Source organism: Nesoenas mayeri (assembly GCF_963082525.1).
Source record: "Nesoenas mayeri genome assembly, chromosome: 4".
In the NCBI taxonomy this organism is placed as follows: domain Eukaryota; kingdom Metazoa; phylum Chordata; class Aves; order Columbiformes; family Columbidae; genus Nesoenas; species Nesoenas mayeri.
The window spans coordinates 58,517,844-58,543,557 of record NC_137540.1 but is presented as its reverse complement, the minus strand read 5'-3'; the positions used below and the strand labels follow the sequence as shown (position 1 = coordinate 58,543,557).

General features: G+C 40.5%; 2 protein-coding genes across 11 annotated transcripts in view; one reads left to right on the top strand and one right to left on the bottom strand.

Moving 5' to 3' along the window:
• Positions 1–2,612: 2,612 nt before the first annotated feature.
• On the top strand, positions 2,613–3,326 carry SOD3 (superoxide dismutase 3; the record flags this gene model as incomplete). The annotated part of the gene is made up of 1 exon (XM_080343607.1): positions 2,613–3,326. One exon carries the CDS (start codon positions 2,613–2,615, stop codon positions 3,324–3,326), a length of 714 nt encoding a protein of 237 aa, XP_080199733.1.
• Positions 3,327–4,371: 1,045 nt separating this feature from the next.
• Positions 4,372–25,714, bottom strand: part of CCDC149 (coiled-coil domain containing 149) — a 51,307-nt gene continuing 29,964 nt past the window's right edge. For 4 of the 10 annotated variants that reach the window (XM_080343380.1, XM_080343376.1, XM_080343378.1 and 1 more), the window contains 5 exons: positions 24,266–24,410; positions 18,001–18,077; positions 12,873–12,980; positions 7,808–8,401; positions 4,372–7,202 (listed from right to left, as the gene is read on the bottom strand). In XM_080343380.1, the coding sequence (XP_080199506.1) occupies positions 7,809–8,401; positions 12,873–12,980; positions 18,001–18,077; positions 24,266–24,410 (923 nt within the window). In that variant the 3' untranslated portion in view covers positions 4,372–7,202; position 7,808. The remainder of the gene's footprint in view (positions 7,203–7,807; positions 8,402–12,872; positions 12,981–18,000; positions 18,078–24,265; positions 24,411–25,714) is intronic. The other 6 variants (XR_013922059.1, XR_013922060.1, XM_080343382.1 and 3 more) reach the window with 6 other exon arrangements.

Sequence of the window (25,714 nt, the reverse complement as noted above, 5' to 3'; positions counted from 1 at the left end):
GTATTCCTTTTCATTCTCTGAAGTGCAGAGCACTACAAATACATCATTTAGCTTTGCTGCAGTCCCTTCCATCCCTTTGATCGTCTCCTTTACACCCTTCTGCATTTCTGCTTCGTTCCCACGTGTGCAGTACATCAAAAAAGAGCTTTGCAGCAAGTACCTTGGGCTTTCCAGCGTGGTTTTTTTTTGAGGCACAGAATCCCAGCCGGTGTAAAACATCACAAATGCCAGTGAAGTCAGCAGCATTATTGTATTTAAACCAGCTAAAATTCTGACCCTAGTTCCCATTGCAAAATGCCTTATATAATTCAACTGAAGCTTTAAAATTCTTCTCTTGAAGTGCTGACTGCTGGCTTGGAAATTTCCTTGCAGAAGTGTTAAACTCAATTGCAGTCCATTACTTCGTGACTCAAGGAGTAAACCATAAATGATGCTCTCCTTTCTTTCTTCCATTCATCATGTCTCCTTAAAAAAAGTTTATCACGCTAAGAAATAGTTTTTCTAATAGTACCCAGACTGGACAGCTGCATTTTACAAACTTTAACCACCCCGCTTTGCGTTTGGCTAGTTTTCAGCTGAACGTTTTTTTGCATATATTTATAAAACCTGATTGTAAAACATTTTACTTCTTTCAAGTGCTTTAAAACTGAGAAATTTCATAATATTACCATGTTGCAAGAATGGGTTTTCCCAGCTCAGAGACTGACAGTGAACTTGGAAAAGGCTGCCAAGGAGGCAGCACTGGGCTTGGGGTGACGGGCAATCCTGGCCCTTGGTCAGAGTTTGGCTTCCACCGAGCACTCCATGGTTCCCATGAGCAGAATAATTTGAACAACGCATAAGTACCTTGAAAAAATAAAAATACTAGTTGTTCTGTTTCACAGATTAGGAACTGAAGCCCAGGGCTAAAGTAACACCTTCAATATCCCAATAGCTCAAGCAGAAGCCAGCTCTGGATTTCCAGTCCCTGGCTAATGATCCAAGTGGTGGACATCCCTTTAGCTCTACTCTCCTTCATCAGAAAGAAAAAAAAATAGCTCTCAAATACCAGTATCTCAGATCTGATGTAGAATATGATAGCACTAAGACTGAAACACTCAATTTTACCATTCCAGAAGCCGACAGTCCCATTCCTTACCCAGCTGGCAGGAAACATGAACTGGGAAAAAGGATTTTCTTTGCAATTTTCTCAAGTTGAGAATTGTTCCTGAGTAATAAGAGCTGCTCTTTTCTCTCTACAGAAATCTCAGTCTGTTAAATTGCTCTTGTGACGGCTGACCCCACATTTCAGCTCCAGGAGCAGGGCAATGCCCCAGGAGAAGAGCATTTCTCAGTTCACGGGACGATGAAACGTGTGTGAAGTCTCTGTGCTCCAGCCAGCTTCTGGGAAACAATTTCTCTGTTGCACTGCCTCAGTACTGCTTACTCCTCTCTTTGGAAAGAAAACACTGCTGTCTCCAAAAGAAGAATAAAAACTACTTCAGTGGAGCAGATAAGTTGGCAGGTACAGTAGCAGACAGCAGCCCTAAAATCTGACCGAGCAGCATCGCTGAAATGTATCTCAACATCTGACAGTTTAAGTTGTGCCCTTCTGGTTTTAAAACCACCAAAACTTTGGGATACATCCATGTAAAACAGTTTATGTTGCTCAAGCACCACTTCCAGTTTTGACTAATGAAGAAACAAAAATGCAAACCAGCTCCATGACAACCAGCACGTAAATGAGCGAGCTAGCCCAACTGTGCCTTAGTAAAGCTCCTTCCTCTCCCCTCACTGCACGTTGAAGGTTGCGTGTTTTAGATAAACACATGAAGTCATCAAAGGGAAGATTAATTTAAAAGCTTATTAACTTTTTTCCCCTTTTACTGGAATGTCCGTGAGGACTGAGCACCAGACTAACAGACCAAGAAAGGACAAAGTGTTCACGCTGCCCAAAATGAAAATGCCTAAAACTTTTCCCTCTCCATCCCCTCCCAGGGTCCTCCCGGTGCCGCCTCCCCTGAGCCAGCATTACCTAGCTTTACACAAACACGCACTTCCCACAAGCAACAACCTCAAACAGCTCCGGCTTTCTGGCTGATCACATCTTGTTTTAGGGGAGCAGAGGCAAAGAGCTACTACTGAGGGGTTCTGCAGCAGCTCTGCAAGGTAATCAGCTTCTTGGATTTTTACTTTATGCTTGTAATGCCTAACTAGTGGTTAAGCAGGCGGATCAAAGAAAGCCTCCTGGCAAACTGTCTCGCTGGAATTTGCAGTAGGAGAAAACTCTAAATACAAACTCAAAAATGTATTTAATAACACTCTGGTTTACTTGCTTCCTGCATGAAAACAGAGACAGTTTTTAAGATCAAGATCTAGTGCAAGATACAAAATCACTAGTATTTTAGACGTGGGTTTCAGTTTTATGTGTTTAAACATGCGTTTGCATTCTGATTTAGTTTGAGTTCATCCCATCAGACAGATTTAGCAAGCAGCAGTCCACGGGGACCCTGCTCCAGCTGTTCTGCTCAGCCCCGCCACAGCCTGCGTGCCTTTCTCTCCAGCCGTGCCACTGCAAAACTCCCCTAATTCTTTGTAGCTTCTTGTACCTTTTCAGGATCTGAGCTGCCAAGATGCTTCTGCTTCTTTCTCTGGTCGCTGGGCTTGCCCTGTCTGCCTCTGGTGGCGTGACAGACAAAGAAAGTGATTCAGGCCAAGAGCCATTTCAAGACATACAGACAAAAGTGAACGACCTCTGGCAGAGTTTGCTCTATCCGGTAGCGCTTGGTGATGAGAGCGACAGGATGATTTACGCCACTTGTGAAATGAAGCCCAGCTCCAAAATAGATGCTGACAAGCCACAAGTGACTGGACAAGTCTTATTCAGGCAGTATTACTCATATGGAAGACTAGAAGCCATTTTCTACTTGGATGGGTTTCCGCTGGATAATAATCAGTCTGGTAGAGCTATCCACATCCACGAACTTGGGGATCTCAGCAACGGCTGCGATGCTACGGGAGGACACTACAACCCCTTCAGAGTGAACCACCCCCGGCACCCAGGGGATTTCGGCAACTTTTTTCCTAAAGAAGGCAAAATCAGAAAATACAAAACTAATCTCTTTGCCACTATGTTTGGTCCACATTCCATCATGGGCAGATCTGTTGTGATCCACGAACAGGAAGACGACATGGGCAAGGGCAACAATAAGGCCAGTTTGGAAAATGGAAATGCTGGGAAACGTCTGGCTTGTTGCGTGATCGGGATCTGCAACAAGAACTTGTGGGAAGAGAAATTGTCTGAAGTTACAGACAAGAAGAAGAGAGGGCTCAACAAACAAACATAGAACCAGGTTTAAGTGAAGACCAACAAGACGGCTACAGCCTGGGCAGCACGAAAGACCTCAGGCTGTGCCACTGGCCACTAAGACACACAGCTAAAGCATTCCCATTTCCATCCACTTGTTCCTCTAAGAAATGCATTATTGCTTTGTAGAGCCTCCTTTCTGTAAGCCCATCAATAAAACCAGCATCAACTCAACACTGTGATGTATTTTCTTGAAGATAAGATTCCTCTTTATGCAGTTTGGGAGTTGAATGCATGTAAGTGAGAGAGGTAACGGATATGGTTGGCAGTCTGTGAAGAGAGTGTGTATGGCAAAGGGATCATAAGTTAGATACCAAAGGAAAAAAAGTTAATATGAATAAGTAAAAAAATTGCCTTTCATTAGATGCTACCCTGTATTTAGCTCCAAATCTGACACGTAAAACGACCTCTATGCTTTCAACAGTGTTGGGTGTTGTGCTGCAAGACCTGGATAATGGACTTCCCCTAAAAGTAAAGGAAAGTACAGAGATTTCTGTTTTAAACTTTAGGGCAATTTCATTGTTCTACTTGTATTTTAAGTTTGCTTGTTTCCTGAAACATGTCTGAGCTTCTTAACTATTTTTAATTGTCCACATAGCCATAGCGAAGTCACACTGTTCACGTCTGAAAACAGACAAAAATTCCCTAAAGCCTCTAGTTTGTGCCTGTTAGTAACTAGTTCGTACACAAAAGTTTTAATGCTGCTTAGACAATGACAGTTCAGATCAGAGATAAATACTATTTTCAAAGCAAAAAATTAGCGGCTGTGTTTCTTTATACAGAAACGTAGGAAGTAAATCAATCAATTTAGACTTGGAGAAGTGACCGTGAAAAGATTTAAATCAGATAATTTTCAAACTTAAAACTCTCACTCAATAAAGCTTTATGTTTTTAATTTAACACAACTCACTGAAAATACTAAAACACATGAATATCATTCATCTGGTACTGAGGAAAGGAAATGAGCAGGTAGAACAAACGTATCAGGAAATGTTTTTATTAAAGATGACAAAATGTATTAATATAGTTGAGCCATGTTGTGCAGTTAATCCAAGCAGCATAAAAGAGAGGTTTGCAAATAAATTAAACTGCATAATTTAGAAAGTAAAACTACAAAACAGAAGCTGGTAAACAAAATCCTATATTTTAGAGATGTAGCAGACTTTCAACTTCATCTCAGTTAGGATTTTGAAATACATTCCTGAGCTCATAATGATTAAAGAACTTCCATTTCTTTATTATACAAATTCCCATATACTTAAAATAGTCTCACTTAGAAAAGCAGCAGCATTCTAAAAGATGCGTCTTCATCTGTCATTTTCACGCACTTATTTTACAAATTCAGTCAACACTCTTTGCTTAAATAACTACAACATCATATTTTCACACGGATAATGCACGAATTCACTTTTAGGTGAGAAAACTTCTTTAGAACCAGTTTGTGAAATGCATCTTCTCTATATCCATGCCACAATATTCCCTTCCCAGTTTGCTTCCCGGAGCCCAAAATGGCTTCTATGGCTGGATGCAATGTCTGCATTTCTGAGGTTCCAGAAAAAGTGAACACAAGTCTAAAAATAACCCAACAAAACAAAAACCCCAAACAAAGCCAACTCCCCTAAAAAAATCTCAAGTAGTGTTGATTCCACAACAAAACACTAATTAATTTTCTGGGGAAAAAAAAGTAATCATTGTTCTAATAGCAAACCAACATAAATTAAAGCAATATACAAGGAAGATCTTGACACACATAGTGCAGCAAATGTCTTACAAGTTTCCCAGCTTTGGAGTTTTGTGTTCTCAAAAGAAGGCTAAAACCAGAGCTAGAATACACATTCACTAGGGCAGAAAGGAGAGGGGACAGCGTTGCAGCAGTGACACAGCACTGAAAATTAGGTTTCCAGAGATCCAGATATTTCACTGCAATTTAATGGTTGCAAAGATATAAAAATGGCCTGTAAGAGGGAAAATGGATAATTACCAAGATGTCCTAGTTGTTGGGTTGTACATCACTATGTTCTCACAGAGAAAACATAAACAGAATGAGCAAAATGCAGCCCTAAAAAGCTGCTGGCCCAGCATTGCTCCTACCTGCTCAAATTTTTGCACCAAGCTCTTAATTAGTTAATGGCATTAACTGGTTGCTGAAGGGCCAGGAGCAAAACGCCAACTCACACAACTGTGCATCAGGCATGCAACGCAACATCCTGAATGTTTCAGAGATCAGCTACGTGAAACCTTGACCTTCTTAGTCACTTGCCTCCGTTCTGACTGCATTGATATTTAGCTCTGCGCAAGAGTAGTCTGTGAAAGATTGAAAAGAATACATCTTGAATAAAATGCTACTTCATGTGACATTCAAGCACTAAAGGAAAAAGCCCTGCCACATTCTCCTGGAGATTTCAGTTTCTGCAGCTATTTCTCTTCTGACTTGTCAGTACTGTTGTATAAATGAGTCAATAGTGCAGTCAGTTACCATTAATGGGAACAGCATAACAATCTTTCAAACATTTAAACTCTTTTCGTTTTTTCAGGTGGTGAGGAACTTAAATGGTGATGAGGATAATGAAAGAAAAACTTTTTACTCCATATCCCTAATATGCTTAAATATAGGGATGGATTTTGTTCCTAAGGGCTGCTGCTTAATATCAGTGAAATGCTGCAATGTCAAATTACCTTTAAAGAGGAAGGAAACATATTTGAGGAGCACTGTGAGTGTGGCTTTGCAGCCTGCAGACAGACACTGAAAGGGTTACGTGGATGCACCTGCTCAGGAAAACACATGAGAAGAGAGACAAGCCACATTTTTCACCTTCCCAATATCATTCCTTATATTTATATGTAATCATTTACATACAGCCTTTCTTCTACTGAATACAAACCGTTCATGGACTCTAACACCTTGATTATGGCAGCACCTGCTAGCTCATCTTCCACATACAGAAGAGTTTGTCAGTACGGCTAATATAAACTCTGTTTATTCCGTAGCTGACAAGTGGGCTGTAAAAATTTGCAGCTGGCAGTTATTTGTCAAAGAAGGATTCAATCTGGGAGGGATTTTCCTTTTTATTAGTAGTATTTTATTAAATTTGGTTTAATTCTCTCTGATTGGTTTCAAGTTCTAGGAGTGAGAAATGAACATTTACAGACAATTAGGTCTCAAGCCAGCAGAAAAATTGCCTTGCCGGCTGCTGGCCCATAGAAGCTCCACAGCTGCAGAGACTATTCCTTATGCTACAAACAGGAGAGGAAGGACGTGCCTCCCCTTCTCCAACAGCTGCTAACTTCAGCGCTAAGTATCCCCTTGTTGCTGCCTTCCTAGGAGCAGACTGGCACAGCTCCAGCAGCAGGAGCGAACAGGGAATGACACAGCAGCCTCCCTTTTCCCCAGTTATTATAGGAACGTTGTCCTATGACTAAATATTAACAAAGGAAGAGGTTTAAGAAAGTGGCAGCAATGCAAATAAACCTATTACACAACAGTCTGGTGAAATGAGGAGGAAAGGAGGAATTATCTATCCTTAATTCCAAACCATGACAAAACGAAAAGACACAGATTCCTTTAAAAAGGAGGGCACAGATGGAGTAGGCTGAGATGTACCACCCGTTCCTCAGCCCGAGGGCTGTTCCAGCTCCTGTAGGTTGAGGTGATTCTGTGAATGCAATTCCAGTAACAGAGCCAAGCAGGTGGATGGGGCATCGCTGGTTCTCCTCTTGCTGTTCTCCTTACTTTGGAACAGCATTGCTGCTTCTCACAGAAAGACTTCTGGCTTCTCTGATGACGTTTCCCTCAGAGATACATTAAATTGGGTTCTCGGTATCTAGTGAAATAACTCCTGTGTTTTCATGAGATGAGCTGGAAAGGAAAAATTCATTCAGTTGAGAAGATATAAAGGTTTGTAATGAGAGAACTATATACATGCAGGGATGGTTTTTAGAAACTTCCTACAAGGAATAGTGATTTTATTCTAAGGATGTACTTACAGTCACTATAAGTAAAGAGAAAAAGAATGCAATCTGAGAAACGAGCAAAAGCTTGTAGCCTTAACATGCTTCTCCATTTATCACTTCAAATTTTTCATCCTTGGAAGACACTTCTAACCATTAAAATACAGTCCAGCACTAGGACCATACACATCACAGAAGCCTAGTGATAACATGGTAAATCATTACCATTGGTCTCTCTGCTATACCAATGTAAATTGCATCAATCTACGTAGAAACTTCAAATCATTATAAAAAACCAACACAATTAAACCTCATCACTAATTCTTTCTTTTAGGTAATCTACATCTTTGGTACACTGTAGCCAAAACTAACAGAAAACCACCTTTATTAGACAAAAATTAGCAGTTAGATGCAAAAATGAACAATACGGCACAGTTTCACCCATCATATTCACAGCAGCACAAACACTGCAAAAGGAGTACAGTGAGAGGCTCGAAGGCCTGGATTTCATACCTCAAGCTAAACTGTTATCCAAATATTCACAGTTTTCCGCAGGATCAGATGGTTTCTTGTTTTCAGATTGAGGAAGATTCTCAGAGCTGTTACTTGTGTGTGTTGCTGTAACACTGAGCCTCCCGTGCCTTCCAGGCTCCCCGGCACGCACCACATCCACAGTGCTGCTGTTTCCATGTCCTCTTTCATCTGGAATTTCACAATCGCTCTCTGAGGTTGCGTCATTGTCTTTCAGGGCCTCAGTTTCAGGCGTCTGTTCGTTCTCTGAGTTTGAGGGATCTGTGGGGTCAGACGGGTCAGGGCTGGAAAGCAGGAACTCTCCCTCAGACGAACCATTAAGCTCCGCTCCAGCCATCGCGCTCTGCTCCCCTGCGGGAGCACCTGCTCTTTTCCCTTCCAGTCCTGCAACTGCCTGCTCTGTCAGTTTAATTATCTGACTTCCGAGCTTGCTTATTTCTTCTTCCTCAGAAGGTAGCTGAGGTAATGAAGGATAAAAATGCTTATTTTGGTTTCTGTTATTTAAGTTTGTTCCCTCTGGAGCCAAGGACTCACTTGCAACAGTACAAGTTTCATCACGTTCTCGCTTCTGTTCTGCTGGAAGAGAAATGGAACAGCGAGACGTGCTGATCAGTCACAGATAGTGGTTATATATCTAATTTGAAGACCATCACCACCGGGCCAGGCCACAGAGATCTTTACCTCGGTAACAAACTTCTAAAAGTGATTCCCTATGCCCATCCCAGGCCCACTTCTTAGATGACAAGCAATCTACACAGAGTTTCTTGTTGGATCTGGCCCTGTTTTTGGAGCCTGTTTTTCCCTAACACTTGACAATTCTAAAAGATTCATAGTCAATACTGCACTGCAGAAAAGCAGGGTCAGGCAAGCTTTCTCAAAGGAGTATCAACTCTAAGCAAGGCACTCAGCTACAGAAATTTTTGGCACAGCTTAACATTAATCCTCACATCATTACCACTTTCAGGGGTTAACCCAAGCTCCATTTGGAGCTTTTCACGGGCTTTCATCCAATAATGAAGTTTTGTTATTGGTCCTGCAACATTTCTCCTAGCATAAAAGATTATTCTAATTCAGGAAACATCATAAAACAAAGCCGCAGTGGAAGAATTTTAAATATACCATTATACCAAAAGGCAAACACTGAACAAAATGTCAGAATAGAGAAAACACCAATGTGTAAACAAACAGCTTTGTGCAAAAAGGAGGATTTGTCCTCATCTCAGTTAAAGACAAAAAGCCTCATTGAAAATAAGCTTGCAAAGCCAAGTAAGAAAAATTAGGAAATGCCAGAAGTATGGCGGTATTGACAGCTTAAAATGACACTTGTCATGCACATGCATTACCTTGTGGTATCTGAGCATTTACCCCATTTCTCCCGCAGGATTCCTGCCTCATGCACAGCACAGGACAGCCTGGCTGCAGGGAGGGATCGCAGCTACACAACTGAGGAGCCTTCGTCTCCATTGGATCTGCCTCATTTATAATTTGGGAGCTGTTGAGTCAGTGGGACAAGGGTTGGCATGAGGGAGAGAATCTTACTGCCACTAAGGAAGCTAGGAATGCTACTCTGAAGAGCTGGAATTTAAGTCTGTGGAAAAGCCAGGGATAAATTAACTTTCAAAAAGTGATCACACACTGGATCTAATCCTCATTATCCGAGTGCTCAGCTGGAAGCCTGGGAGACTGAATCACAGCACTGCTCTGCTCACGTTGTATGTCTGAACACACACACACACACACACACACGCAGGAACTGCTCCAAAAAGAGCCCAAACTTATGTACCTCAAATTGGCACTTGAAATTAGCAGGGACTCTACCCTATTCTTTGCATGCCTCAGTTTCCTCCCTCTCCAGTGGGATAACACCATCCCATCACCTTGCTGCAATTTTCTGAAGATAAATTGTTTCAAAGCACTAGGACAGCAGAGATAGGTTTGTAGAAAAACAGCACTTTTGTCTTCAGGGAATGCTTGAAATAGCACACAGGCAATACAGCAGGAACAATGCACTCAACAATGGAGAGGAAAAAAACCTGAATAGCTGTTCATTAGCAGCCCTGATACTCAAGCACAACCTATCCCACGACACCATCCATCCCTTGCGCTGTATAAAGGGAGATTTGGTGGCACAAGAGTCTTTCATTCAAATGACTGCACTATGTCATTATGCATTTTCACACAGGAACTGCTCAGTACAGCCTACAGACTTCCACCATCCAGCCGAACTGAAACAGTGATAGCAAGTATGGACTGGAACAGGCCTTGATGAGATCAGGGTAAGCAGAGAGATTAGATTAAAAAAAAGCTTGGAAAAGCCATCTGATTATCTGTAGGCCTAGCTAGAGCAACATTTGATGTATTATAGAAAGCTTTGATAAAGAATGTATCTTAGTGCAAAAGCCAAAAATGTTTCCTGCGCCAAAAAGGCACCAAATATCAATGGTACTACTTAAATGGCCATAGCTGGCGTGACATCAAGCCTTGTTTTCAAAGATATTTAAGAATTTCATTGCCCTTCTGCTTATCAGCTGTTTTCACTCAACTGATCATTTAACTAACAGGAAAATAAAAGTGGTTTTGTTTATATTTCTGGAATACCTCTAAAGCAAGGACATACTCGCTTGGTAAACAAAGGCAGATGAACACATTCCTGCGTTCTTCCCAGCTGCTCACCTCCCCCAGATTTTGAAGCCACATTGCATAGATGAAAAAATGCACTGTGCACCAAGCTCCTACACCTCAACCACAGAGTCATTCTCTATGCAGAGTGGCACAAAGGTGACTCAGTTATCGCTCTCATACAGCCGCTGAGTGCAGAGGAGCTGTGTGACTCCAAGAGATGTGCTCCCGAGCTGAAAACACGCTGCCTCCTTCCCAGGCTTCCAAGGGAGGCTGCCAGCCCCAAACATTCTCCAGAAAAAGGATCTGGAGCGATGGAAGAAGTCACTGTTGCTCCAACCGCTGCTAGATGCTATGGCGTCTCCAGCACAGCGGGCAGTATTTAAGTGCTCATCCGGCCCAGTGAAAGGTTGGCCTCATTTCTTTAAACTATCACAGAGGTGAGTTTTGTCCGAGTTCTCGCTGCAGGTTATCAGGTTTACCTACTCCAGTTTAATGACAGGACTTCTGTGACTGATGTTGTCTCTCTTACAGTGACAGGACGAGGAGGGGGAAGGAGGGCAACGACCTACTGGGAGCAGATTCCTTCTGTGACCACCACAGTCCTAATCCTTGTCTGCCTTCTGGTCTCCAAGGCTGTTTTATTTTCCTCTTCCCCTGCCCAGCTCTTTGTTCCTGCCCTACAACCCTTTGTTTATTCAGCCCCTGCACTCAACTCCACCCATTTCTCATCCACCCTTCCACCTTTTTTTATCACACCTTGCTTTCACTGTCAGCATTTTAACTCCTTGCTCCTGTGCTCTGAGTTCTGCTCAGCCAGACCCAAGTCCCCCCTCACTCAGCCTTCCTTGGACTCTGTCACTCCCCATCACTCAAGAGTCCTGATCTCAGCCTTTCTTTCCTCTCTGCTCCAGGGTTTTTTTTCCTTCCAGGTTTACATTATTTTGAAGGAATGGTACAGGCAGTTTTAACAGCATTGGTGGCACAAAGCAAGCTCAACAGAATAATTGGATTGTTTTCTGTTGTTTTTAGCGTATGAGATGTGAAAATGAATGGTTTAGAATGGGGTGGAAATTCCAGCCTGTTTTCTTAGGGTGGAAACTTTTTCTCCAGATTTCTAATTCCTTTCCATTATAGATATACTAAATGCTTGCACCAAAACAATAAGCAAAACCACTGACACCACAACAAAAAACAGACAAATTAAAAGAACACCAAAACAAATGTGATCATCAGAATTTAACATGAAAAAGTGATCTGGTTGTCATTATGAAAATCAGCTGAAGTAGAAAACCCAGCATGGAAAGCTGCAGCCCAGAGCAAAAGTTTGGCAGCGTTACAAAGCAACAGAAACAGGGTCTGGTGAGATTTGACGGGCAGCTTTAATCAAAGCTGTAATACCAGCCTCACCTAGGACAAATACGTAAAGAACATAATGCCACCAAGTAAATACTTTCAGTGACTGCAGATTTAATTAAAAGTCAATGATTAAGCAGGCAAAAAATGAATATTTATGAGTTACTCACTGGAGAACTATCCACTATAGTTTCACTTCTTATTTTTGGCAAAAGCATCATCTGATCAAGATTATAAAAAACAGACCGGCTGTCAAGTTTTATCAGATGATGACATGGATGATAAAGTCAAAATTAAACCACAATCTATTTAGTTTCAGAACTAACAAATAAATAGTTTATGATGCTTCATGGTTAGCTGAGTAAAATCTGGGCATACCAAAATGTTATGCCCATTAAAGAGCTTATCCAAATGCCGATAGGCAAGCATAATAATCCATCTCCCAGTCACTATAAAAAACTAAGGGAAAAAAATAAATCAAGGTTATCAGCAAAACACTATCTTCTGATACTGTCAAATAAAGTCAAGCTTGACTTTGGAGAGATGTTAAAGCTTGCTATTGGGGAAGGATTTTTAACAAAACACATGCAAGACTACAAAAAAAGCAGCCAATTTCTCTGGGAAAATGAGTAGGGTATTTCAATTTGCGGGGCGCAATCAGGAAGCCTTTCATCTAGATATCAACTATAATGCAGGGAAGTGCTAAGCCAGTTCCACAGGCTGCTTTCCTACTGCGCATTTTAACCGAGGGAAAAGGAGCAGGAGGCTGTTAACTGTAACAGAGGTGGCATGAATAGCTTCTCACAGTATCGAGTTATCTGCCAGGAAAATTCTTTGAGGTGTAAGACTTGATCCCTAGCCCTGAGCAATCTATTCAACAGTCGTTTTTCAGTCGTTTCTTCGCTATTTGTACTGGGACCACCTATCCATTTCACTTGTGGATGATTTATTCAGTCTCTGCGACCACTGAAACTTTGCCTTCTGCTATCCCAGCATGACAATTTATTACTTTTTATTTAGAAAGAAATGAGTGCTCAGCTCTCATCATGGTCCTTACATTCCAGGTGCTCACCTTGCACTTCAGTTTTCTGTGGCTTATCAGTAAACGCCAACAATGGTGACCTGGACCGCTGTATCACTGGCAAGGCTGGGTCGTTGAATGTTATCGTATCCTTTCCACCTGAAACAAAGTGTTAGAACTATTCATTCACCAATTACACTCATCGTGCACTAATGATATTCAAGCATATCCTACTTTTTTTTTTTTTTTGCAATGTTATTGAAAAGTACAAAACAGGAAAAGCATCTCAAATGATCCTTCTGCAGCACAGAAAAACATACTCTGTACTCTGGCTGGAATATGCCAGTCAAACACAGAAAAGGCATATGTTTTTATCCACAGGACTGAGTAAAGGACAGATTTTGAAAAAGAACAGGTGCTGTATGCAGTAAATTGTATTAGAAATTAGAATTCAATTCAGAATATTAATAAGCAGATCATACCAAAAGTTTTATAAAGAGTAACGGATCATTTGCATGCTTTTACCAGCGAGTGTTGCGCACTTTATCTTTACTCTCTATTACTCTGCCTTGGTGATAAACCTGCTCATATCACATATGTAGTTTTACACTACAAACTCACACATGTAATATCCTACAATGCTGCCTTAAAAAAATAGTAACTACGAATGGAGGGAGCAAACAAGCATACGTTGCTGGGAAACAGGAGAGATTTTAATCTGAAAATTCCAAAACCACTTCTGAGCATTTCTGTTTTAAGCCAAATAGAAAAGGGCAATTTTCCAGCTCTTTTGCAGACAAAATAGTGCAAGAAACTCTTCAGCTGAGGACTCTGCTGCAGATGCCTAGTCTTTAAATATTTTAGCAATACAGAAAGCAACACCTGCAGACCCTTCAGGAAGTCCTCCACTATCCGGGATGCTCATGTTTTCAGTGACTGACACTACCTTAAATCCAGAGGGGAAACAGCAGGAAATGTGCACGATCAGCTGAGCGTGGTCTTCGTGTGGCCTCTAGAACAAGGGCCGACCCATCAGTCATGGCTGGGGAGGCAGCGAGCTCCTGCGCTATTTATCTCCCTGAGAAGGGACATTTATGGAAGAACCACTTCTCTCCTCTCAATCTGCTTGAACATTTCACCTTAAGGCAACATCCTATATCTGATCATCCATCCAAAACAAAGCCTTTCCAAAGAGCACCAAGGTCAGGAGATACTGGGAATAAATCCAGCCCTGAGAAAGTTCTGGTACCTACTAAAAAACAATGAAAGTCACAGCGTTCCCATGGAGTCTAACTGGACTGCCCCAGTCCCTAACTACTTCTGAAAGCACTGGCTGTAAATATCCTGATCCTGAAGGTATTAATGATGTTTTTGTATCTGTAATGTGTTGGGGCATATACTGCAGCAATATGCATGCCATTAGTGATTTTGAAACATGGATCTTCTCAAACTTTGATCCCCCTGTCAAGTACGCATCAGAATTCTGCCTTTACCGTAGCAAGTAACAAAAAAACCCAAACCCCAAACCAAACCTAACAGCAAAGTGGGGAAATCCCCCCAGTGTAAGGCAAAATTAATTAAAAAGGTAAAAAAAAGGCAAAAAACCCCTGATAGCTATTTCAAAATGCAAAAGCTCTTAGAAGAATGCACTTTCCTGTAACAGTGAAGGAATTTTGTGTTGGAGGAAGAGCTAAGTCATACAGAGAACTAGTGGTATGAAAACATCCCATAGATATTCATACACAGTCAAAAGTAGCCACATATCCAAAAAGATACAAAAGAATTCAACAGAGGAACAAAAATGCAAAAAGATGATGAATAAAGCATTGGGGGGTAAGAAGGAGTTTTGCCAGAAAAGTAGAGTATTTTTCTTTCTTTTTTTTTTAAAGTAAAGCTCGAGCTAAAGTGCCCAAAGATTGCAAGACAAACTTCAAAAAAGAAACTTCTTGACTTTCAGCCAGCATTGAGACAGTAAACACATTCACTTTCACATTCTTCTCTGAAAACCAACTTGGTTACAGAAAATTGACCTAAGTTCAGTATCCACACATGTAAGCAACGGATGTGGCCCAAAGAACCTGAGGCATATTTATTTATTAACAATGACTCACGTCCATTAATGAAGGAGGGACATGGGGGTATTGCTGCACTACATTCTATGAATCGTGATCTGAAGTTGGATTACACACGGGGAATTTCAATTAGCTGCTGTGTAACCTCAATTTTATAGCTTGTATAGCTTTGTGTTCCTCTATTTAATGATTTTTTCAAGGGCTTTAGTGAAAACTATACACATCGCCAAATAAGCAGACGAGTGAGTTTCCAGTAGCAGTAAATTCTTAACTTTCTTCTCCAGGGCTGGGCACCCTGTGCTGCACCGACTGGCTCTAAGTGGCTCCAGCCCCGGCAGCTGCTGAGCCTGGGGACTGTCCCCCTGCTCTGCTCCCTGCCCAGCGCTGCACAGCAAGAGGCTGTGCCGACCCTTCCCTGTCACCCCACACAGAAAAGGGCCGAGTCACAGCCGCCTCTTTTCTCAGGCTTTTTTTCAGTGGAAATTGGGAATTTCCAGGAAACTATAAATTTTTAAAAATACAGAATTGCTTAACTGAATGTCTAGTGACATCAGATTTTGAGAGGAATAAGGTGGTGTTTGTTCACTATGTACTGTTACTGAATACACTAAACATATTATGCATGCATATTTGAACCACAATGTACCTAAGACAAAGCGAATAATTAAATGCTTCTGCAAACATCATGTTCTCTGCTTCCTTCTCAAGGTAAGTAGGCTCATACAAAGAAAATCAGAGCCAAGTCTATGCCCAAGATTGCTTTCTTTTCAGTAATGAAGCTTGCAAGAGACTTGTTTAATTTAAGCACATTTTCCAAGATGGGAAGCTGAAGTTTGTGGCAGGCAGAACTTCTACAGAAAATGAACTACGATACCACTTCCACCATTTCAAAAATTAAACACACGTTTCCTCTTGTTTGAGCTCCCCCATAGTTCATTCATGCACTGCTCAAAAAGTGGATGGCAAACACGTCCCCTAACAAAAAAAAACCTCTTTGATAGGATAAAGTTTCTTAATATCATTTGTTAACACCATATGGAAGATGTTAATACCATGGTGACAGTGGATGTTTTGTTACAATGGACAATGATGACTAAGTAGAAACATTAACTTCAGATTAAAAACCTGCAGTTTAAAATGTGCGTTTCTTTTAGTGCCAGACTGAACATCAGCTTTCACCTGCGTATTTTTTTCCCAATGACAAAAAGTTAAACTCACAATCAAATAAGAATTTTGCCTCTCTGGATTTCAGGCTGACCAGATGAGACACTGTGCATGCTTTGCCCCTCGCCCAAGCCAACATTCAGGTGCAGAGTCCACTGGGGTAGTTCCCACACTATTTGTTACGTGCCGCTGTTCTGTGGAGCAGCAGCTTTCCACGCTCTGGAGACTGGTGACCCAGCAGGTGGTGTGAGCCTCTCACAGACCACCTTGGATCTAGAGCGCACTTGGGAACAAAAGCGCACTCTTAATTCAAAAGGCACACAGCAAATCAACAAACCTTGGGCTCAACAGAGCTCACACTCCACTGTAAAATTCCTTTGCAACTATTTAAGATCACAATTTCTTACTATTTGCTCAATTTATAGGAATCGTCTTATAGAGCAGTCTCTATTTCTCCTGTGGTCATCTAACTCACTTGACTGAACATCTTAATCTGTTGGATATAAAAATGCTCAAATAACATTTCCGTTTATTTACATGCAGTGACAATATTTAACGTACTGCTATAATCAGTTACTAAAAATATACATCAAGCAGAACCTACTCCCAAATCCCACTGAGACATTGTAGCTCAGGCCTTCAGGCAGCAAAAGAAAGGAAGGAAAGAGACAGTTGTTATTGTATAAACATTAATTTGATGTCTTACCTACAGAGACCAACAACAGTGCAAGAAGTTCCCACTGTTCAATTTTTAAAATATATTTTGCAAAGATTAGAAAGGCTGCATTTATTAGTGTATGAATTTCACGGAACATTGTATTTGAAAAAAAAAATCCTACAGTACCTTAGACTGGTGAGTTGATGATACACATTTGCAACAATGTACAAAACTGCCGTGAAGGAGGGTTTTAGACAAATACTTCACGTGGACCTTTTGGACAACATGGGGCAGGACTAGGTGACTGAAGAGTAATACAGGGCGACAAATTTGGGACCTTCAGTTCTGGAAGGTGTCAATGAGAGAGCCCGTTCCAGACAGGTGACAGAATGGCTACGGTGGGCACGCTGAACTGGAAATACACCCCCCAGGCCAAAGGGCTACCAGCAACAGCTTGTGCGAAGGTCTCTTCAGCTTTGTCAGATGTTTCTTCTAGATGGAAAGGTTGGGTGGAACACGGAGCGAAAAAACCTAGAAGCCTAAACCACACTATCTCCCACCCTCAGCAGTACTGATAGGAAGCTGTAAACAACAAAGCCTAATGATGCAAACACCAGCAATGGAGCTGCATAATATACAGTGGTTAAAGAAGACACAATTAGGTGTAATGGGAAGAAAAGAAGCAAAAAGTAAATGTAAATTGAATGTTGTATATTTTCCTAACAGCGAGGTCTATTAGGAAGCAGATTAATCTCCCATTACTTTAGTAATTCAAACCCAAATACAATACTTAAAATGCTACTGGGAATAAGTCTGTTATGGAGAGATGGACTAGAAAATTTAAGATCATTTACATTTCAAATTTCTCAGAGTTTATGATTCTACAGAAAAACATCAAAAATACAGCAATAAAATCCATGGAAGTTTCAAGAAGTACAAAATTAATAAATAAAATTTGTTGAAAAAATATCATGGCCCATCTTCTGTGTATCATAAATAATATAGTTCCTTTTTTTTTTTGCCTGCAGACTACGGAGGTAATTTGATTATTTCCAGTATTTGAAACTTTTTTTTCCCAGTATACATATTTGACTCTGAGTTTAAATAGTCTAGTGATTTTTGTTTTCAACTTAACATTTATTAGAGATTTCTCATTTTGCAAATGTGCTGAACAGCACATTCACAAAATAATTGTCAGTAAAAAATTATAGCGAACCTTTTCTTAGATGCAAATATACCCTCAAAAACTAAATAATGCAAGCTGTTCCCTTGAATTTTTACTAACCTGGAAGACTCCACAAGCCAGCAATTTCCAAAGTTCTTAATTTCTTTTCTAGTTCTGCAACTCGATTACCTAGAATTCTTTGGAAAAAGAAAACAAAAACGAAAGCCAGGGATAGTCAGCTGATGTGAGACTCCTTGTGATGCCAAGGTAACCAAAGCACAATTGCACACATGACCACAGTCCATCTTTCAACTTGTCACTTAACTAGTGCAGTAAACTTGGATACAGTCATCTCTTTTCATTAATGGCAACGGACACCCTCCCCCAGAGTTAAAAAAATTGAAGTATAGTTGTCTAATCTATCCCATGGATTAAAAAAAAAAAAAAAAAAAAAAAGGTATAGGATGTACTGGACATTCAACTTTTGCCCTTTGGCAAAGACAAAGAATCCCAACTCACAACATTACTCTTTCCTTGCTGGCAAATTTCTCTTCCTGGTTACTTTTACTTTCTCTACAGCTAAAACCCAAAGGTAAACCACTTGCAGACAAAATATGGACAACTCAAGACAACATCTAGATTGATTCTGAAGTCCTAAGAACAATGTTGGCCTAGTCCTTTATTCATAGAGGTTTCTCTATCACTAAAATTGCTTAAAATGGCAAAAAATATATTTTCCACTATGCCTTTTCTTTCAGTGCTCAACTCTGTTCTCTACTTCACTAAAAAGCTTCAAGCTCTTTAGCGCCTTTATCACCAACTCTTAGTTTTCACTGCATTCCTAGGTCATCGCTTCTTTTGTATCCTATTCCTACACAAATACTATTTGCAGTTAGCTTTCCTGCAGGATTTAACTTTTAGTCTTAATTCTCACAAAATCAAATGAGAGATTTCTATCTTGCAAAGAGAGCTCTTTTTCCCCCAATGAATTTCAGAATGTGTTTCTCTTCACAGGCACAGCAAGTCTTCTAGAGTTAAAGTCTTTAAATAAACCCCAAACAATACTCAACAGAGTGAGAAACCTAGACGAGGCAGCAATTCTAAACAACAGCAGACAGAATGGACAGCAAGTTTTACTCATCAAATTAAAGCAGAAGGATAAGTTAAATTTGAAGTGGATGCTGAGAAGCAGCGTATCCCCCACTCATCGGGCTGTGTAACGCTATGCCATGAGCTTGCCCACGAGGGCTATTTGCCGCAGACATCTGAGCACACTGGGAATGTCATTGCTGACACGACGCCAGAACGTGGGAAGGACATGAAGAAGAGCAAACCCAGTAAATATCAAAGGGTCTAGGAAAGTTGATTAAGAAGTATTCTTGAAACCTCTACTGTGAGGGCTCTGCAATGCCAAATGAAAGTCTGTATTTTGGAGATTACAAAAATATCAAGATGAGACAGATAATGTAAAAGAGGAGAAAGCTTATAATACATATCAAAGAAAGTACTGAGAGGTACAGGAGCATATATCAACTAAAAAGCAAACAGTCCATCAGGTTTACAAGCAGAAGAGAGAAGACATCTGGGAGCAGTTATGTTTATTTCCCCATTTAAATTCAATAATCAAATAGGTTACCAAGGTCATGATGGATCTATTACTGTCTTATCCAATTACAACCAAAATTGTTCAAGTCTAGATTTCACTTTCAGAATGCTTCCATCTGGTACCAGAGACTCATCCTTAATAACTTTATTCTCATAGCCCAGCGTACGGCCTGATGCGCAGCAGCCGTGCTGTGCAGTACAAAGCCCGGGGCGATGGAGAGGGCACAGCGCCCTGCGGGCAGCTCTGCCTGGCACACAGGGAGCCCATTCCCGTCTCCCCCGCCTGGCCCCACAGCTCCCTGGCTTGGAGGAGCCGCCAACAGAGAGAGATGATCCAAGACTTCTTCCATGTCATGTTACCTCAGCCAGGGAGCCAACAAAGCAAAGCTGATGTGGCTAATGACTGTCACCACAAATGGGTCACAAGTTTAGCACTTCCGCCAGGAAAAGAAGAAAATCCTTATTATTTTCATAAGTAGTTCACCAGTAATTCCAGGGCAGAAAAGGGGGGAAAGATCCTGCTCTCCCTGTCAGCTAGCAGCATCACAGAAGGAAACTCAGCCCTCAGCAGCAAGTTCAGTTATTACTACTGCTCTTTTTATTCAGGCAACAGTAGCAGAGTCACTCTTCTTTTTCTCTTAAATTTCGTAATTCATTTATCAGCTGTACCACACTATTTCTAAAGGTTTTGGAGCAAATATGTCCTGATAATTCCCAGTGGATCCTCAGAAGAAGGGCTGAGCCTTTGTTGCAGTTTCTCACATAGAAGGATCATTCTGCGGCTCTGAACAAAGGTTGGCAAACAGGGAGGACAATGCTTAACCCTGTTCCTTTCATTCAGGAAGAAAGCAGAATACATTCAGTGATGAGTATGATTCAGTCTGCTCCAAACCACATTATCTGAAGACTGGTATGGGTAAAACTCTGCATTCTTACAGAAACAGTTTTTTGAAAAATAAACGTGTAAGCAATCCTGGACACAGCGTGATTTATCCCATTCCTTCCTTTGCCCTATAACCTCCAGATAATTTGCCACCCCTGTATGTGCTGTGGGAAGACTGAGCTGTGGTGGCCTGGAACAGGAGGTTTTATTTTTAAAGTTGGTAGCATCAAATTCCCTAATCTATTCTTTTTTTTTTTTTTTTTTTTTTTTTTTTAATCTCCAGCCATAATAGATCAGATCCTTCAACTAAAAAAGAAGGATCATGTCATGGACAAAGGTGCTGATAGCTATTTCTGTTGTCCCCAGTCATGTGTCTAATGCCACAAAGGCGTTAGTCTTAACCTCCCTTTTGCAGAAATCCATCGTTCAGGTAACAGCAGTGATGCTCCCACCTGAATGCAGAAGCTCCCTCCTGGCTGTCCCAGGCTTCCCAACATCCGTGGCCACGATCTGAAGGGAGTTGTGCCGATGTGCAGCACCTGAGCTCCACCCACCTCACTTTCAACTCAGATCCTGCTGCAGAAGACACGTATCCTCACACAGACACAATCACCCAAATGTCTGTAAATAACGTCTATCACGGTCACAAATTCATTTCTATACATCACACGGAAACATTTACTTGGATACACACTGACACAATCCTTTTTGTAATTTTGGTCATGACTGAGCTTGCCCAAGTTGGAAAAGTTAAAATTAGTGCAACACGTCTACACAGCAGAGCAGCTTCTACACTAATCTGGCTTGCATATGTGCTGGCAATTTCAGGAACAAATTGCACAAAAAAGAACATCTAATAAATAGTTTACAGCTGGCAGAAGAAAAAAATATTTTTATCCACTTGCTAGGCAGGGTTAGGACTGTTTCTTTTTGCATTTATGTAACTATTTAATCTCACAACACATTACTGCATACAGAATTCATTTACAACTGCCTTTTCAAATTAAGCTGATGTGCTTCTGAGGAGAAACAGGAGGTTACTTAAACTTAGCAGTAGCAGCTACTAATCACCTGGGGAAAACGACCTGCTTTCTTCCCAAACAACTGCTTTCTTCCTTAAAAGTGGGGCTAAAAAAAATAAACGCTGGATTTAGCCCACTCATTCCTACGCATATACTCTCACAGCTCCTTTTAGCTTATTTAGAAAAGTAGTAATAATAATAGTGTGTCTGTTCCAAAAGCAAGTGGCAACAGATGTTTTTAACAATAGTATAACAGCAGAAAGTCAATTTCAGCAGGACATTCAAATTCTAATCTATATTAAAAAAATCCACTGTCTCATTGCTTCAGCTAATCAGAAAGCAAATGTTCCACTCTGCTATTGTAAGCTTACATAGCCATATCGCAACCTGCAAGCAAAAGATGTTTTGACTTTAGAGCAGGTTAACTGTTTGGAGGAAAATAAGTTCATATGGTCTGAAAAGTCTCATTTACTGATAACAGAAACACTAATAGGTCAATCACCTATCAAATATCAAAAGCAGAACTTCTTCCATGAATGATACAGACACCTCAATATCTCACATTCTTTACCCAATCAAATCTCACCTTCTTCACCCAACAACCCAAGAGAGTAACTGTGTTCTCCAAACATGCTCTTTGCACAGGGAAAGCTGGGCAAACAAAACAGAGAAACATAAGGGTAAAGGAGAAGACTTCTATCTGATTTACGTAAAACCTTTTGTCATTACAATTCTCTCTAGCTCCACATCTTTCTCAACTTTCTACTTTGAATGGAGACATGTCTTCAACAAAAGAACGCATTTTGTGCTAGTACCAGTTTATGGATCTGTCTGTTTTACTTGTGCACTGACCTCACTCTCATCTCTAACCTTCTCCAACAGATGGGCAGTTTCTTCCCCATTTTTAAAGTCATCAGTATTTACTTGTAAATTTTTACTTGGCAAATAAGTGCCCCCAACAGCCAGCTAGTGCACCTCCAATAAATGGTGTTTTTCCTGGATGTCCTACCTGTATTTCCCTTTTTCAATTAAACCCTTTTGTGTCTTAGGTGTGTCTACTTGAAGTAGCTCCCATTCCTCCTAGCTGCTTAAAAGCTTCTTTAATCCAACTAAAGCCAGACATAACAAAAAGAATGAGCACACCACACAGGAGCATTGCTGAGGCTCTTCACTCAACTTGCCCAGGACTTGTCTTTATTTTTTTCCCCCTTAAGCATGCTGAAATAAATGCCAACACTACAGCTCTGAGCATACGCCTGACCTCGGTCACCTCCCTCTAAGAACTGATCTTCTACTGGCCACAGAATATTACTTGGTGCACACATCCAGCCTCTACTGCCCTGGCTATAAGTGACCAGTTTGGCCTGCAGATAAAAGAATCCTATCTCCCTGAGAAGGTTTATCGCAGGAAAACCCATACTCAGTAGTCAAAAGCAGAGACAGTAGTATCAGAAAGTAAAGCCATCATCACAATGAGACATTTGAGAGATGCAAGAGGCTGCATGTGATCAGAGAGAGATACAAAATTAAGAAAGACTTTTGCCATAGTTACAGGGAAGAGTACGCAAACTAGAACATCAGGTAATGATACAGTATGAAGATGTAAAAGGCAAAGATTGGTTATACATGGAATAACAAAAGTTATTCTCTGGATGTGTTCATCTGACGTTACGTTAGCAATAAGGAGGAAGTAAGCAGGCGTTAGCCTTTTGTTAGCACTGCTCAGTGTAGGAACTCCTCTTGCATTACCTGACACACAGGCACAAGCTGACTGAGCTGCCACCAGTTAGACCTGGGCTACGTTTTCAACACTTGGGTCTCCCTTTAGCTGATGAGGCATTTGCTTTCTTAAGCATATTAAGAGTCGCTATAAACTGCTCCTCCATTTCTGTTGCCACATCACTAAGAATTATGCAACAGAGTCTGCCTAGTATCAGAGTTATCAATTTTCAAAATGAATCATCTATTCTAGTGCAATACAGTTCACTTCAGTACTCCTCCTCCTTTTCATGAAAGATGTCTGCCTGTTTCTGGCATTTGGTCCTGATGTGCCTTTGAGAAGCCTGAATAACCTCTGATTACCAGTAGTGACTCAGTGTTAAAAAGAAAAAAATACTGAGCAGAGAATCAGGGAACACTTCCCAGCCCTGATTTTCATACACCGTATAAGGACAATAATATCAGAATGTCAGAAAATGTGTCAAAAATGATTATATTCTGACATGACAGAACCTGTGCGAGACAAAGAATTCTACTGATGAGTAGAACAGCTAAGAGTAAACAAATTCTCCTTGAAAGTTCAGTTCAGATTTAAAAAAAAAAAAAATCACATAGTAGCAATCCAAATGTGTTTATCTCCTACAACTTTTGGCAAAGTAACTGCAGGAGCAACAGCTATCATCTGTATGACAGGCTGCTAGCCTGTGACAAATGTTACATTAAATCTTTTCAGATCCTTTCCTAGGTGCAATATTTACTATTCTCACCAACATTCATTAGCAAATTCCTACAATAACAACCAATTACCACATATCTTCTCCTCCAGTTCAATGGCATCCTTCCTCCCAGCAGTTTTTCTTCAGCCCTTCCTACAAGTGCCCCCTGTGTTAATATGGTTTGTCTTAACTTGAGCAGCAAACCAATCCTTGCCTAGCAGAGGCAGACAGGTCTCTGTCAATCCCAGACTTGACTTTGAAAATGTAATTTTTTTTCTAAACACATACCTGACCTTAAAAACTAAAGAACTCAGCAGTTAACAATGACAATACATTTTCTGTGAAAATGGATCTTCCTTCCCATTTCCCAAACTCCCCCAAAACTATGACTTTTCCATAGCTTGTTAAGTTCTATTTTACTTAGAAGTCATGCTACCTACTTGTTGGTTTGCCTTTGGTGTTGTAGGACCATGTTTTTTTCATGGATAGTTTCCAGCAATGCAGTGGCCAGTGATTTGAGGTCTGAAATGGACTGTGGTGTGGCTGGCAGGCTGCAGCCGTGATCCTCCGACAACAGCTCTTGGACTAGAATGTTAAAAACACAAATCAGTTTTGGCTACTCACGCACAGAGATGTGATATAAACATTTACTTAGCATTAAAGAACTATTCTCCTTACTTAAATGAATATTCTTTTTCCTTGAATTAACAAATAAAGACAAAAGACCAGAAATATAACCTCTAGCTGGCATAATGACAGTGGCTTTCTAAGCTGATCATTATTGCACAGCACTTGCCAGAACAAGTACAGACAGACACATCTTACATTAACTTAATGCTGCTTTTGGAAAATTATTTTTGTTCATACAGAAGCAACCTCATTCTTTTACAGGCCTATGGATTGGTAAAAATTATGTATTTTTTCCCACTTACATTAAAACATAGGCCTATAAAGAAGCTTTTATTTTTTAGAATTATTTTATCTTCAGGTTTTTTAAGATTAATGTGAAAACACAGCCACCCATGAGCTCTTCCTCTGCAGCTCAGAGCCTCCCCCTCCCAGCCACACCAGGAAGTTCACAAGTATCACTAACTTCTGTAACAAGAATCTGACTCTGCCTCTTTATATATGTATATATTTACATGTATACAAGTACATGGAGAAGAGGACAAAAGATAAATCAAAACCAGAAAAGCGCATTTCAACAAATACTACTGATCTCATGTGTGTACACCAGGACCTAAACAGTAGGGTGCCAGGTATACTGTTTGGTATAGAGAATTTTCCATTCTCCCTTCTTTCCTAATCTTGATATTTTCTTTGAAGGGGAAAAAACTAAAAAACATATATATATATATATATATATATACATATATATATCTATATATAAAAAACTCCATTTTACTACCCATGAAGAAACAGGGAACAAAAGGATTTCTTGCAAAACATCTGAGTGTAAAAGCTTCCAAGAACAGGAGCAGAAAACCTGAGTTAGGGACCTTCCTCCACCACCCAGTCTATTTTTCATTGGAATATGATTTGTGGTTGCCATTGTAGGCAGAACAAAGAGATGAATAAAGGAGTGATTTGTCAGGGTCAAAGTTGCAGAGGGGTTTAGAGATTAAAAAAAAAAAAGTGGTTGATAAAACTGGAGAGGGAGAGAATAAATGGCACGAGAGTAACAAAGGGAGAGAATAAATGGCACAAGAGTAACAAAGGGAGAAGCAGCACTCAAGAGGCAAATTTTATATTGTCAAGTCGACTGAGAAAAGAACAAAAATTAGTACATGATAATAAACGAGAAAGAGATGAAAGACTGTGGTTTGGTTAGTGAGGAAAGGTTACTGAAATTAAGAGGTAAGACGGAAGGAATTCAATGAGATCATGCT